The sequence below is a fragment of the Nuphar pumila genome, chromosome 10, assembly GCF_984573655.1.
Source record: "Nuphar pumila chromosome 10, dmNupPumi1.hap1.1, whole genome shotgun sequence".
NCBI classification, from domain to species: Eukaryota; Viridiplantae; Streptophyta; class Magnoliopsida; order Nymphaeales; family Nymphaeaceae; genus Nuphar; species Nuphar pumila.
The window spans coordinates 7,168,651-7,181,925 of NC_143258.1; the positions used below are offsets into that span (position 1 = coordinate 7,168,651).

Here is a 13,275-nt window from a genome sequence, read left to right on the forward strand (position 1 = left end):
TTTACAAAAGGTCTCACAAGTAACTGTTTCTGGTATCTGAAGAACAAGTTGCACATGGTTCACTCTCGTGCACAACTTGAGGGAGGGTATTAGAATATGGATCGGATATGAATCCAATAGAGGATCCATATTATCCATAGCTATTCACGCGTATGTTTTATATTCTAATGTAATATGTATTACTAATACAGGGCAATTTCGTCCATGTAAAAGAATTGCAACCCTATTAAGCTTAATGGCGAATTAGTGCAGCCACTAAGAAAACATAGAGGCTGCTGATTCTCAAAAGAAGGATTTGTTCTCCCTCCTCACTCCTTTCTCGGTTTCTTCACCAAAACACGCCAACCCATTGGCAGTTTTATCAGCACCAAATGCGAAAGTAAATGTTAAAGGCATAGGGAAGTAAACGCAATAGTAAATTAATCATCAAATTGGGGGATTGAGATATGTCAGAATGGTTTGCTCAATATATTTCAAGCAGCTGTGTAAGTAATTTCCCTTTCCAATTGGACAACAATATGAAATTTAGGTAAAATAAACAAAACAATTGTTGCAACTATAAGAGAATTTTATACACTCATCAACATAATCATGCAGCATTTGCCAACCTACAAAGCAATCAAGTTTCCAGCTTATTGTCAAGTCTGACAGAAACAAGAATCTTGAGTTGTTATATATTGAAGACCCTGCTTCTTTCCGGGGCCCAATTCAGATCAATGAAAGGATAACCCACTCAATGCTACAAATGCTGAAAAAAAAAACTTACAACAAAGCCACATGGGTGAACCATTTTTTTATTTTTTGAAGGCCCAAACTGTAAATCATATATTTGCAATTTTAGTGCCCACAAGTAAATTAAAATCAAGACTATCCAGCAATACCAATTCAAGGATTTCAGCACTGAATCCAAGTTCCAGTAGCCTGTCCGCCTCATCAAGAATCAAAACAGCAAGCTCTTCCAGCCCAACTGATTGAGAATTCCGAAGATGGTCAATCATTCTCCCAGGTGTCGCCACAACAATATCAGGCCTCGATCGTAATGCTGCCTCTTGCATCTTCAAACAATCAAAAGAAATTCTGATTTCAGATAAGTCATTATTTAATAGGAGAAAGCATTCAAAATGAAAGCCATGGTAGCACTAGACTCTTGTTGCCAAATAGGATAAGAGTGTACACCTTAATCATTGAAGAAAATAAGCAAGTATTTATTAGAAAGAAAAATGAGTGGACATGACAAGCATTGCAAATGGGACAAAACAGGTCGACCAGATATGAGACCAAACAAGGTCTGACAACCCAGTGACTTGTCACTCTCCGCTATGTTTCACTGTTTACTCAGCCAAGTCAACTAAGTGGCTCATCTGCATCCTGTACCTTTTAGTCAACATAAAAAAACAAGAATATAGATACATATATGTCTGTATTCTTTATGAATGCATACAACATACATGTCGAAACTGCAATTATTAGAACTATAATATAATTATAATTTATACATAAATAAGGCTATACCCATTATATAAATATGGGAGCTTCTATTCTCGTACTGTACCACCGTATACACTTGATTTACATAAATTTAAGCTCCAAAAACAAAATCTAAACTTTGGATCATGTGTATCCTGTTCTATTTACTATTTTCTTGTGTTAAAAGTTGACTCAAACATGATGTTTTACACCATTTTTAGATCACCCTTAATCAATTCTGAGCCACTGATTTTTCACCAACTTGAAAATGGCATCTTGTGGTACATTGAATGTGATAAAACCTGCTAAGATAAACCATGCTAAACATATTTATACGGTTAGATCTAACATTTGGAGCCTAGAACCATGCAAACAAGAGTGTGTACCACCGTATGGCTATGTAACATGGACACCTCTGAAAGGACAACGCACATGCATCGATGCGGGTACAACACATGCACATGGCTTCCATAGTGCCAAGTTCGGTCAACCACATCGAGGCCCATTTCTGTCTTCTGAAACTGTGCTCAATTAACCATAACCAAGTCCAGTTAATATATATAAATATGTATGCACCCCCACACCTAAGGTTTTGAAATTAATGGGTTGCGCCCTTCACAACCGCACCCACACCTATGTGACACAGCATATTGGTATCATGGTACAAAACCACCATACTCTCTCTCTCTCTCTCTCTCTCTCTCTCTCTCTCTCTCTCTCTCTCTCTCTCTCTCTCTCTCTCTCTATATATATATATATATATATATATATATATATATATATATATATATGGATGTAGATGGTTTGAGTGCAACCCGATACCTGACCCGAATCTGAGTCCATTAAGCGGTTTCATAGGCAGATCTGTATCCGACTAATAATCGGATTCGGGTTTGGTACTAAGTGTCGCATTCAAACCCGAACCCAAATCCAACTAAATACTGAGTTTTAACCTAGTCGGATCAGGGTTTGGTTTTATCTTTTCCATCCGAATCCGAATCTGATTAAGCGAAATCCGATTAAGTCGGACTTTGTAATGCCTAGATCCAACCCGAATCCGAAACCTTCAAAAGCCTGATATGCTGGCCGTAGGCACATATCGGAGTAGGCATCTCTCTCTCTCTCTCTCTCTCTCTCTCTCTCTCTCTCTCTCTCTCTATATATATATATATATATATATATATATATATAACGTCATGTAAATATCCTAAATGAAACATAATAAATAAGTTTTTCAGCTTTTTCAGTGTTTGTTTTCGCAATTCTGACCGTGTAGATGTATTTGGCATGGTCAATTGGTTGGGGATTGACACCCGGATCATGTGTTTTTGATGAAAAAAATGATATTTGGAGCCTAAAAATTTTACAAAGATTTTGAACCGTTGATTTTTTGAACATTATAAAAACCCACCCATATGTCATAATCAAATGCTCCAAGAGTTGATCCCTATAAAATTAAGTCCGTAGATCACATCCGTAATTTAAAAATAAAAGAAAAAAATCTTGAAAAAAATATAGTATGTTTGCCTCTCTCTCATCAAAGCCCTAAAAATCTATAGAATTTAAGAAAGAAGAGAACTTAAAGCTTAATTCGCTATGCCATGACTATATGAAATATCCAACAACAAACTAAAGAACTCATGATGCTTGGATAACCAAAAAAGCAACCGAGAAACTTTAATAACTCTTTATCTACTACATTATAATCGTAAACCCCATTATAGCCAGCCTAATCACATCCAAATCACATTTTCACAGACATGTAAGAAGTGAAATTCTTGCATCATAATAAACCACCAACATCCACAAAGCCAAACGAATAGCCTACATATATACCAATGAATAACTAAGCTGGCATGAAAACAACCACAAAACCAAACCTAATTGACTATGCACTGAGAACATCCCAAAATGATTTGAAAATATATAAATTATATACCCCCAAATAGATTGCATTGAAAACGTCCCAATTTAATTTGTAAATGATCTAAGCTATATACTGCCAAAAAGATTGACAATAAATAGGAAAAAAAATCCCAAACCACTAGCTTCTGTACACATAAGAGAAAAGATTGCATTTATAACAGACCACCAACATCCACAAAACCTACCAAATAGCCTGCATACCAAAGAATAACTGAGATGGCATGAAAACAGACCTCAAAATCAGACCTAAATGACCATGCATTGAGAACATCCCAAAATAATCTGAAAATATATTCCACCAAAAAGATTGCACTGAAAAGGTCCCAAAATAATTTGAAGATATAAATTATACATTGATAACAAGTAGGAAAAATCCCAAAGCATTAATTTTGGTTATAGATGGGTGTCGGCCATGGAGAAGAAGGCATCGCCTTCCCTGGTGATGGTGCTTTCAAACTTCACACCTCACAGTTAATAGCCACAGACCAACAAGCAGTCCAGCACCGTTGAAAGAAATTGCATTTACAAGTAACTTCACAAAATCAAAATAAACATGATTATGGTAAGGTGAAAGTAAACTCCCGTTGAACTGTTATATAAATGAAATAAAACACTAAGACACTGACAGAAGGGGCGGCCAACTACTAGAAAGTGAACCAAACAAAATCAGAAACCCCACAAAAAATGCTCTACTATAATTAAGAAGTTCAACCCTCCCAAAGGGAAAGTCCTTGTGTGCAACTCTTCATCCCTCTACTTCTCCCTCAATCTTTTCTTCTTGTAAAAACAAGAATTAGACCATCGGATTCTTACTCAAAAAATTTGTATAATCAAGAATTTTACAAGTCTTCTGTATTATTATATATATACATACATATAGAGAGAGAGAGAGAGAGAGAAAAATGTGTAGCTGGTAATTCGTTAACTACTCAACCCCATCTCAATAGCGAGAGAAACCCCACAAAAAATGCTCTACTATAATTAAGAAGCTCAACCCTCCCAAAGGGAAAGGCCTTGTGTGCAACTCTTCATCCCTCTTACTCTCCCTCTACTTCTCCGTCAATTTTTTCTTCTTGTAAAAACAAGAATTAGACCAACTGATTCTTACTCTCAAAAAACTAGTATAATCGAGAATTTTACAAGTCTTCTGTCTTATTATACATACATACATATATAGACAGAGAGAAATGCATAGCTGGTCAATCGTTAACTACTCAACCCCAACTCAATAAAGCTGGCCCCCTGTGAAGTTTTTTACCCTTTTTTTTCTATTCAAGTACTCAATATGCTGGCCATTGGATCTAAATAAGATCCGACGGACAGCTTTATTGAGTTGGGGTTGAGCAGTTAACGATTGACCAGCTACACATCTCTCTCTCTCTCTCTCTCTCTCTCTCTCTCTCTCTCTATATATATATATATATATATATATATATATATATATATATATATATATATGTGTGTGTGTGTGTGTGTGGGTGTGTATACAGATGTGTCATAATGTCATACTTTTAGTGAACTGTCTTGACAAACCAAGCATATCCGCATTATGTCCCGCCGTATCTATGTGAGATAGATGCAATACCTAGTACTTCTAACAACATATATCAGAGACCGTCATAATCATTGGGAATCAAGGCCAGTGCATTTTTGCAAGGATTTCTTGGAAAAACCACATTTTGTGGACACTATCACATTATGGATGTTGTTCGGGCTTGTGAATGTTTATCATCAAAATGGTTTAGAAGTTTACTTGTAGAAAGGTTATAGAGTTTCCAACTTTCCATGCTACCGAGATTCAGTATGGAACCCACTTTGGTGGGCCATGACACCCAGTCACGTGACATGGAAGCATTAAATGTGTAGCCTCTATGCCCCATGATCGGAAACATTGTCTAGTGCCACATGACCCACATAAAAAGAGAGGAACCAATATGGTATATGGCCTCCTAGAAAGCTGCTGACATATTTGTTCAACTTGGGTCAACTAAGAGTGCTTTGCATTACTCGCTGCAATATATCTGATTAACCATATATTTAAAATTTTAAGATTTACAGTGTACATGTTTCTTGTGACAGAATTGTGAAAAAAGGGTAATACTAAAGCTCAGCACATGACAATGACATAATGAAAAGAAATCTGAATATATGAAGTTTTTCTCTGGTACCAAGTAAAAGGTGAAATATTTGTTACGACATATCCATTCCAAATGCCAATGGAAAAAGACTTCGTAGAACTAGAAATTGAGAATATAAAACATAGTTAATAAGAAAAAGAGAATGTCAATCACAATTACATATATCTTCACACCTAGCTAAGATTATCCTCTTCATAGAAGGTAAAAACACAGCTTTAATAGTCACACCGAAAACCACTACCTCAGCAAGAAATGATTACTACCAGTACATAGGTTAATCAGAATAAATATAATGGATATTCTTCAAAAATTATAGTCAAAATTTGCTATATGCAAGAAACATATAGAAGAGAAATTATAATTATGACAAAACCTTAATTGACAGGCCACCGACAACTAGGCAACAACGGATATCAGTGAATTGTGCAAGCTTTTCGATCATGCTATGAACCCTGCAAATAGGACAATGGTCACATAGAACCAATATAAAATTTTAGATGATTCATGTTGTCAAATGTCAGATATATCTTGAGCATATGTAAAGTAAGATTAGTATGGACCATGATAAGTTATTTCCAGCAGTGTAACAAATTCAATGAGAAAGATCCAATACACAAGAGAACTAATATGGAGTGTACTAAGGAAGCCATTAATTTAAACCATTTTTGTATCATAGAAGACAATAAACAATACGCAACTTGAAATAGTTCCAAAAACAAAAACTACAGGCTACAGATGTTAACAAGGCAAAGAACAGATGAAAAATGTTTGATAATTTCTAGGTATAGGGAACCTAACAGCTCATACTGATGTGTTCCTGAACCCACGGGTAGATATGGGTTAGAACTATAGGCCAGTTGGGTTAGGAATGCTAAAAGAGGTTCAGTTTGGGTTTTGATAGGGTTTAGTTAAAAATTTGGTTCTACCAAATTACAGTAGCTAAATTGCTGAAAATTTAGGAGGGGCTTCTAGACAGGTTAAGCTTGGGTAAAAATATCAAGATTTTAGGACTTGTCGTTTGGGAGATAAAATATCTAAAAGTTTTAGGATTTTCTTGAGACACGGTTCTGTTTGGATTCTAATAGACCCTGAGAGATTAATTTATTCCTCTCAGAACACCAATCGAAAAATTATGGAAAATTCAAGGTAGGTTAGGGAAGGTTCGATTAAAATTTGGGGTTCAGGGTTTTTAAGGTCAGGGAGGCAAAAATAAGGAAACATAGAAACGGGTTTTGGTCTGTACTAGGATTTGGTAAAAACAAGTTCCGTTGTCGGATTTATTTCACCTCATTGGGAATGAGGATCGATCCGATTTTTGGTGGGTAGACTAAGGACAACTGGGTTAGTCTATAGTTAAATTTGTAGGCTTGGGAGAAACATTCGAGTGAAGTCGAGTCAAATTTTGTAAATATCAGCATCAGAACGTTGAATTTGAGGCTAGGTTTTACGAGTTTGGGGAGTCTAGAACTGGGCTCAGAGTTAGGGCTTGAACTTAGATGACTTACCAGGGTTTTGAGGGGTTGGTTAGAGGGTCTTCTAAGGGTCAACGGCTGGGAGATGGTCTACGGCAGTCAGTTGGCTGACGCGGGCTGGTTTATGTTGTTGCACGGTCCAGACTTAGGCTTGCACCAAGTCCGGTTGGAGTTGACCTACAAGAGGTCTAGGATAAAAGGAAGGAGGCTACTTGAGAATAGACGAGGGCCTAAGGGCCAAGAGAGAGAGAGAGAGAGAGAGAGAGAGAGAGGCATTTTGAGAGAGAGTGAGGAACTTCCAAACTCATTAAACTAATTTCATATATCATATCATCTCGAGGTGAATTCAAACCCCTTATATAGGCTTTAGGGAAGGCATTAACACACAACACCAATTACAAGAAACATTATTAAAAATGCAAAATCTTAAGGGGCTCCTTGGAGTCTCAACTTTGAAAATAAGTAAAACCTTTCTAAGGTTAGGATAACACCTAGGGACCTTCTTAAATCACCTTTGCATGTCCATCTAGCCCCCCCAAGAGGGGAGGTTGACCTCCCTAGTTGGCTGGCCCTTCATTACTTCTTGAATTCTAGTCTGTCCAAATAGGTCAGGTTCCTTCTTGCTTCATCTCGTCCAACATTGAACCGAATCTGAGTCCCAAATGCAGAATAAAGTGGTGCCCCAAATCAAATGCCTCTATAGGTCGAGGATGTTGCAATTGTTGATGTGGCACCTTAGGGGTGGATCCCACTGCAAAATGGATCTTGGATCTGGATTTGCAGGGAATGGGTCATCATCAATTGAATGGATAACGCAGCTTGGAATTGGGTCTTCGACATTTGGCTCCGTAGTAATGTTAGGATTCACCCAAATCACTTGGTATAACGGATTTGGACCTGAGTATGCCATACTTGGATCAATTTGGGCCACTGAGTGCAGATCGGGGTCCTCTACACTAGGATCCACTTTACTTGACAAGGGCAATAGATCTGGAGCAAGGTCCTCCAGAAATTGGACTATATCACATACATTGCTAAAACTAACACCATATTCATGGAATTGTAATATAGGATAAGTTGGTTGATAATATACTAAAACAAACTATCAAAGTAATAAAGTTCCAACCATGAGAGAGAGCAAAGAAGAAGATGAGAAGAGAAACTTCATTAACTTTGAAATGAGAAGAATACAATCACATATGTCACGCCCTAAAACCAGGCCATAATCGGTCCTCTCTTTAAATTCTTGCTACTTCTATCAAAATGCTTACTCAAAAAAACAATAATAACATTTAATGAACTACATGTTCAGCAAACAACTAATTACAATCTTAATAATTAGGTTTTTGAGGTTTTCAAAAGGAGACATTTTGGAAAAAAACAACATAATAGATTTGAAATCACTTTTGTAAACTTTATTTGAATAACAAAACCAACTTTTCAAAATACAATACATATATAAAAGACAATAAAACTGATCTTAAAGTGTAATATCATGTGTTTTTCTATAATATTAAATTCTTAGACTTCATAAATTTGACTAAGTGTTTCACATAGTCGATGGAAATCCTCGATTTTAGGTGGAGTCAGCTGATTCTGGACTTGGCCCAGGACCCATTGATAAGACCTAAACAAGCCAATCAAGATTTGGTGAAACTTTTAATTTTTGACCTTTCAAATAGAGCGAAATTCGAGTTAAATTCAGGTGAAATTCAAGTAATATATCATTAGATGTGTCTCGAATTTCTGAAAACATGATATTTTGTTTTTTTGAATTTGGGCTAAGGTTGGCCCAAAAATTGCATTTTTTCAAAAAATGACCGGCCTAGATGTCACCAATTCTTGATTGGATTGGATCTGATCTGATCCGTTTGACCCAAGTTAATATGGATCTGGACCCAATCAAAGACCCATATTAATTAGGATCTGATCCAATTTGAGATCCATATGGATTTGGATCTTGGATTTGGATCAAAATCCAAGTCCAACTAATTTAAAGTTTTAAATTCAATATAAAGGTTTAATTGAGTGAATTTTGAAGTTAAAAAGACTCCCAGAGAGATGAGACACCCTCTGAAACTTTCTAAAATTTTATTATTTAATAAATAAATAATTAAAAATTAATTAATTCCAAATTTTCTTTTGGATACAGCAAAGTTCTACATTTGTGAAACTCTACCTAATATGTAGGGATTCTATAAGATCACAAATGAGGTTAAAGTAAAATAGTAAAACAAAATAAAATATCAAATGCATAAAAAGTAGTTAAAAAGCAAAGAGAAGGTTACATATAGAGTTCTTTATTAGAAGAACTCTATCTCATATCCAAATGGGAAACTCGAGAAGCGACGTCACCCTCTCTCTAGAAGTCCAAAAAAAATTAAAAGGTTCTAACTTGCCCCACTCTCTAGATTTCATTTTCTAGAGAGAGAGAGAAAAAGGAGAAAGAAAGAAAAAAGAGAGGAAAAGAGGAAGAAAGGAAGAATAAGGAGAGGGATATCTTCATGTTTCGGGCATCCGACGTATATTTTTGGTCTTTTTCCATATCCGATCGAAGGTACGAGTTCCTCTCTTGATTTGAACGAGAGAAACGGTCTAAATCCAGTTTATGTGAGATTTTAGTGAAAAAAAAGAAAAAATCTGATGTAGAATACAAAAATATATATATATATATACATAACGTTGATTATGTATATATATACACATACATATATACGAATCGATTTTCCTTTCTTTTTTAGCCGATATATATGTATATGATGTTAACTCAGCCATTTATTTCCTTTATGGCATGTACTTGATTTTCTGATTTCGTGTTTATAGCTGAATTTGTCTCACTGTCCACATGAACAGATCTGGACAAATTCGTCACACTGTTCATGTGGACAGATCTGTCCCACCGTGCGTGTGGACAGACCTGGACAGATCTGCGGTTTCCCATAGGTGCGCAGATCTGGTCCAGATCTACGCATTTTTGGGTGCATGCGAATCTGTTGTCGATTTCCAGCATGCTATCATGAGTAATTCCATATTGAATGTGTGGAACTGCCCGTTCATCAGGACAATCTATTGAGGTTTGGATTTGGATCAGATCTGATCCAAACCAGGCCCATCATTAGATTCCCAGCATGCGTTTATGACAGCTGAAATATTTCTGCTTTTAAAACTGCCATTAAAGCATATGTCCGTACGTTAAATCAGTGGTTGTCATAGTGTTTTTATTTTAAAATTGTATTTGGATGCAGTTAAGTTGCAAAAAAACTGGTTTTAATTGACTTAAAATCTACTATAGTGCAATCTCTATTTTGGATAACTGCATATAGGCAAACTGTAGTGCAGTCTCTGTTTTTGCTAACTGCATATAGGCAAACTAATGTTGATTAAAATCTAGATCCATGTATTCCCTGTTTTCGCATCTGAAATCTATAATTTTTGTTCAAGTCTGCCTATTGTTTATAAATCTAAACAAATCTGATAACTAGTTTATTATGTGGCATACTCATACATATCATGCTTTATAAGCATACATTGTTAAAGTCATCAGTAGAGGAATATTTTTCTGTTATCATATTGTTTCTTTGGAAACACTGCAGTCTCTGTTTTTGCTAACTGCATATAGGCAAACGAGTGTTGATTAAAATCTAGATCCATGTATTCCTTGTTTCCGCATCTGAAATCTAAAATTTGTGTTCAAGTCTGCCTATTGCGCATAAATCTAAACGAATCTGATAGCTAGTTTATTATGTGGCATACTCATACATATCAAGCTTTATAAGCATACATGCTTAAAGTCATCAGTAGAGGAATATTTTTCTGTTATCATATTGTTTCTTTGGAAACACTGTATGCATGCAATCTTGTCCAGACTTACCGTGTTCACGCGGGTAAATCTGGACAGACTTACAAGTGTCACTTTATTCTTTCCTTGGACAGATATGCAGCTATGATAAATATGCAGTTTCGGTTCAGATACGTTGTATGCATATGCAGAACTGAACCGATCTGCCTATTCACACTAGGTAGACAAGTCTGGTTCAGATCTGTCTAGGTGTGTATCGGCCTGTGTGTAGCGATTGTCCAGCACGTTGATTCCTCTCTTTTTTTGACAAATGGTACGGCTGTGCACCAACCTTATGTTTCTTTTTTCGAGCATGTTTCCTTTTTTGAGTGCTGGCATAAACATGCAACATCCATGTGTTTCCCAGCATGTTATTTCTTTGTGTAAGCATGCATCAGCGGAGTATATTTCCAGCATGTTATTCTTCTGCATATATGTGCATTCAACATGTGATTTATCCGGTTTTCATTGGGTTGTTGTAGGGCAGACGCTGCACATTTATGTGCAACATTGTCCGTTGTTCACAAATTTTGGCTGCATGTTTCGTCATGCTGCCCATAGCATGCTAATGTTGTCCTGTGGTGAAAGCATAGCTATGGCTCGATGGTTATGTTTTGTATCCCGAGCATGCCCAAATCGGCAAAAGTGTTTATTGGTTATGTATGCTCATGCAAGTGAAATTCATGTTGGCATAGATGTGCATATCATGAACATGTAAATTCTAAAATTATTTTAATGTTGCATTAACATGATCATGTGCATGTTTGGATGTTATGCATGAAATGAATCATGAAAGCAAAATTGCATGTTGCAAGCAAGTGTTCACATGCATGTACAATTTGTTTTATATGTACATTTTTTATTGTATGTGAATGAATGTGCATTGTAGACATGTTTCGATAGTTGTGTGTGTGCATGTTTATTGAAAATTTTGCTTAAGATACATCGATGGATGTCTCTTCCACAGTGTGGAAATTTTGGATGGTGATTTTGAAGAAACTGTGAGGATACTAAAACTCTGTGTGTGATTATACCCCTGAAGCTGATATAATGGTTCACCTCCCGGCCACGGTTTTAAGGAGTTTTCAACCACTTTAGTTGTAGGTAGTGTTGTAGACACAATTGTTGTTATTGGTATACCAAGAAAGTGGATGTTTATTTCTCTGGTGTCCCGACATTAGATGTTGATTTCTAATATTCTGATAGATGGTGTTGATTCCTGATATCGGTCGACGAACAAATGTGAAACCCAATAAAAAAATACAAATTGTATGTCAAGCTACAACTGGAAACCTATTTTAGACTTCGAAAATTGGGATGATCGTTTTGAGTATGTGTGAGTTTAATGACAAGTGAAACTAAATTGTGTGCATTTAATAGAGACATGCATGCAAAAGAGAACTCTGATAATAACTTAATAAATCGTTCATGCATGTGCATTGAAATCATGCATATTTACTGTTCAGAATTAGTTTATACATTCTTACTTGTTCTGTTCCATGTGAATAATTGTTATTACATGATAATTGTTTTTAAATGCTTGAATAGTAATTGAATTATATGATTGTTGTGCTTATGTTACTTTGAAATCTTATATGAATTTGATTTATGCTTTTCTTTCCTATTTGTATTTTTAGAAGAATTCGTATAAAGAATCTTTGATTCTTACCCAGTACTCCCCATGTTTTTCACAGGACCTGAAGCTCAGTGATAAGGACGACTGCCACAAGGAGCCTACGAGATTGTGTGACTTACTTCTGTTATTCTTGGATAGCGTGGCTCTAAGATTTTAAACTTTATTTTACTTCTGTTCTCAGACTTTGATTATTGATTAATAAAGTTGGTTATTTTGATTGGTTGATTCAATGTAAAGATCCCTTGTGGATTGGAATTTGGTTAAGTCTATAAGGCCCCAGATCCTCAGGTTTTGGTTTTCGCAATTGTTTAGAAAAAAACTTACTTTTCAACGAGGATGAGTTGGGATCGTTACATAAAGCACTTTGCAACCCAATTTGTAAACTCATGAAACTTTTTTTTCAAAAGCTGGCATTTCTTATTTCATAAAACTTTTGGAAAACACTTTATATTATATCTGATCCATAATCCCACCGAAGATCTGAAGGGCCGAAAAATCTCAATTGTACTTGGTCCGATAAAATCCCTTTATAATTTACATAGGCAAATAACAATAGTGGTGGTGGGTGCCACAACCCATTGGATATCCGATTGGGCCAAATATCACGTATCCCATTCAGAAAACTCCAATGAACCACTCACTAATGGGGGATTTCATCTTTCCCATTGACTAGAACAAAGGCAAGGACCAAGTCAACTAGGCCGATAAATCCAATGACAAGCCAAATGGGATGATTACCCTTTTCAAAAGGTGCTCGTAAACCCCGATAAGGTCGTCGTTGGTCGATATGTCATCCGG

The 13,275-nt window shown here is 36.0% G+C and overlaps 1 protein-coding gene across 1 annotated transcript in view; it reads right to left on the bottom strand.

The window, feature by feature from the left end:
• Nucleotides 1-13,275, bottom strand: part of LOC149823406 (DEA(D/H)-box RNA helicase family protein) — a 107,757-nt gene that overhangs the window by 66,782 nt on the left and 27,700 nt on the right. Inside the window, exons 6-7 of the mRNA XM_090018816.1 lie at nucleotides 5,905-5,983; nucleotides 882-1,055 (exon numbers count right to left, since the gene is read on the bottom strand). Of these exons, the coding sequence (XP_089874942.1) occupies nucleotides 882-1,055; nucleotides 5,905-5,983 (253 nt within the window). The remainder of the gene's footprint in view (nucleotides 1-881; nucleotides 1,056-5,904; nucleotides 5,984-13,275) is intronic.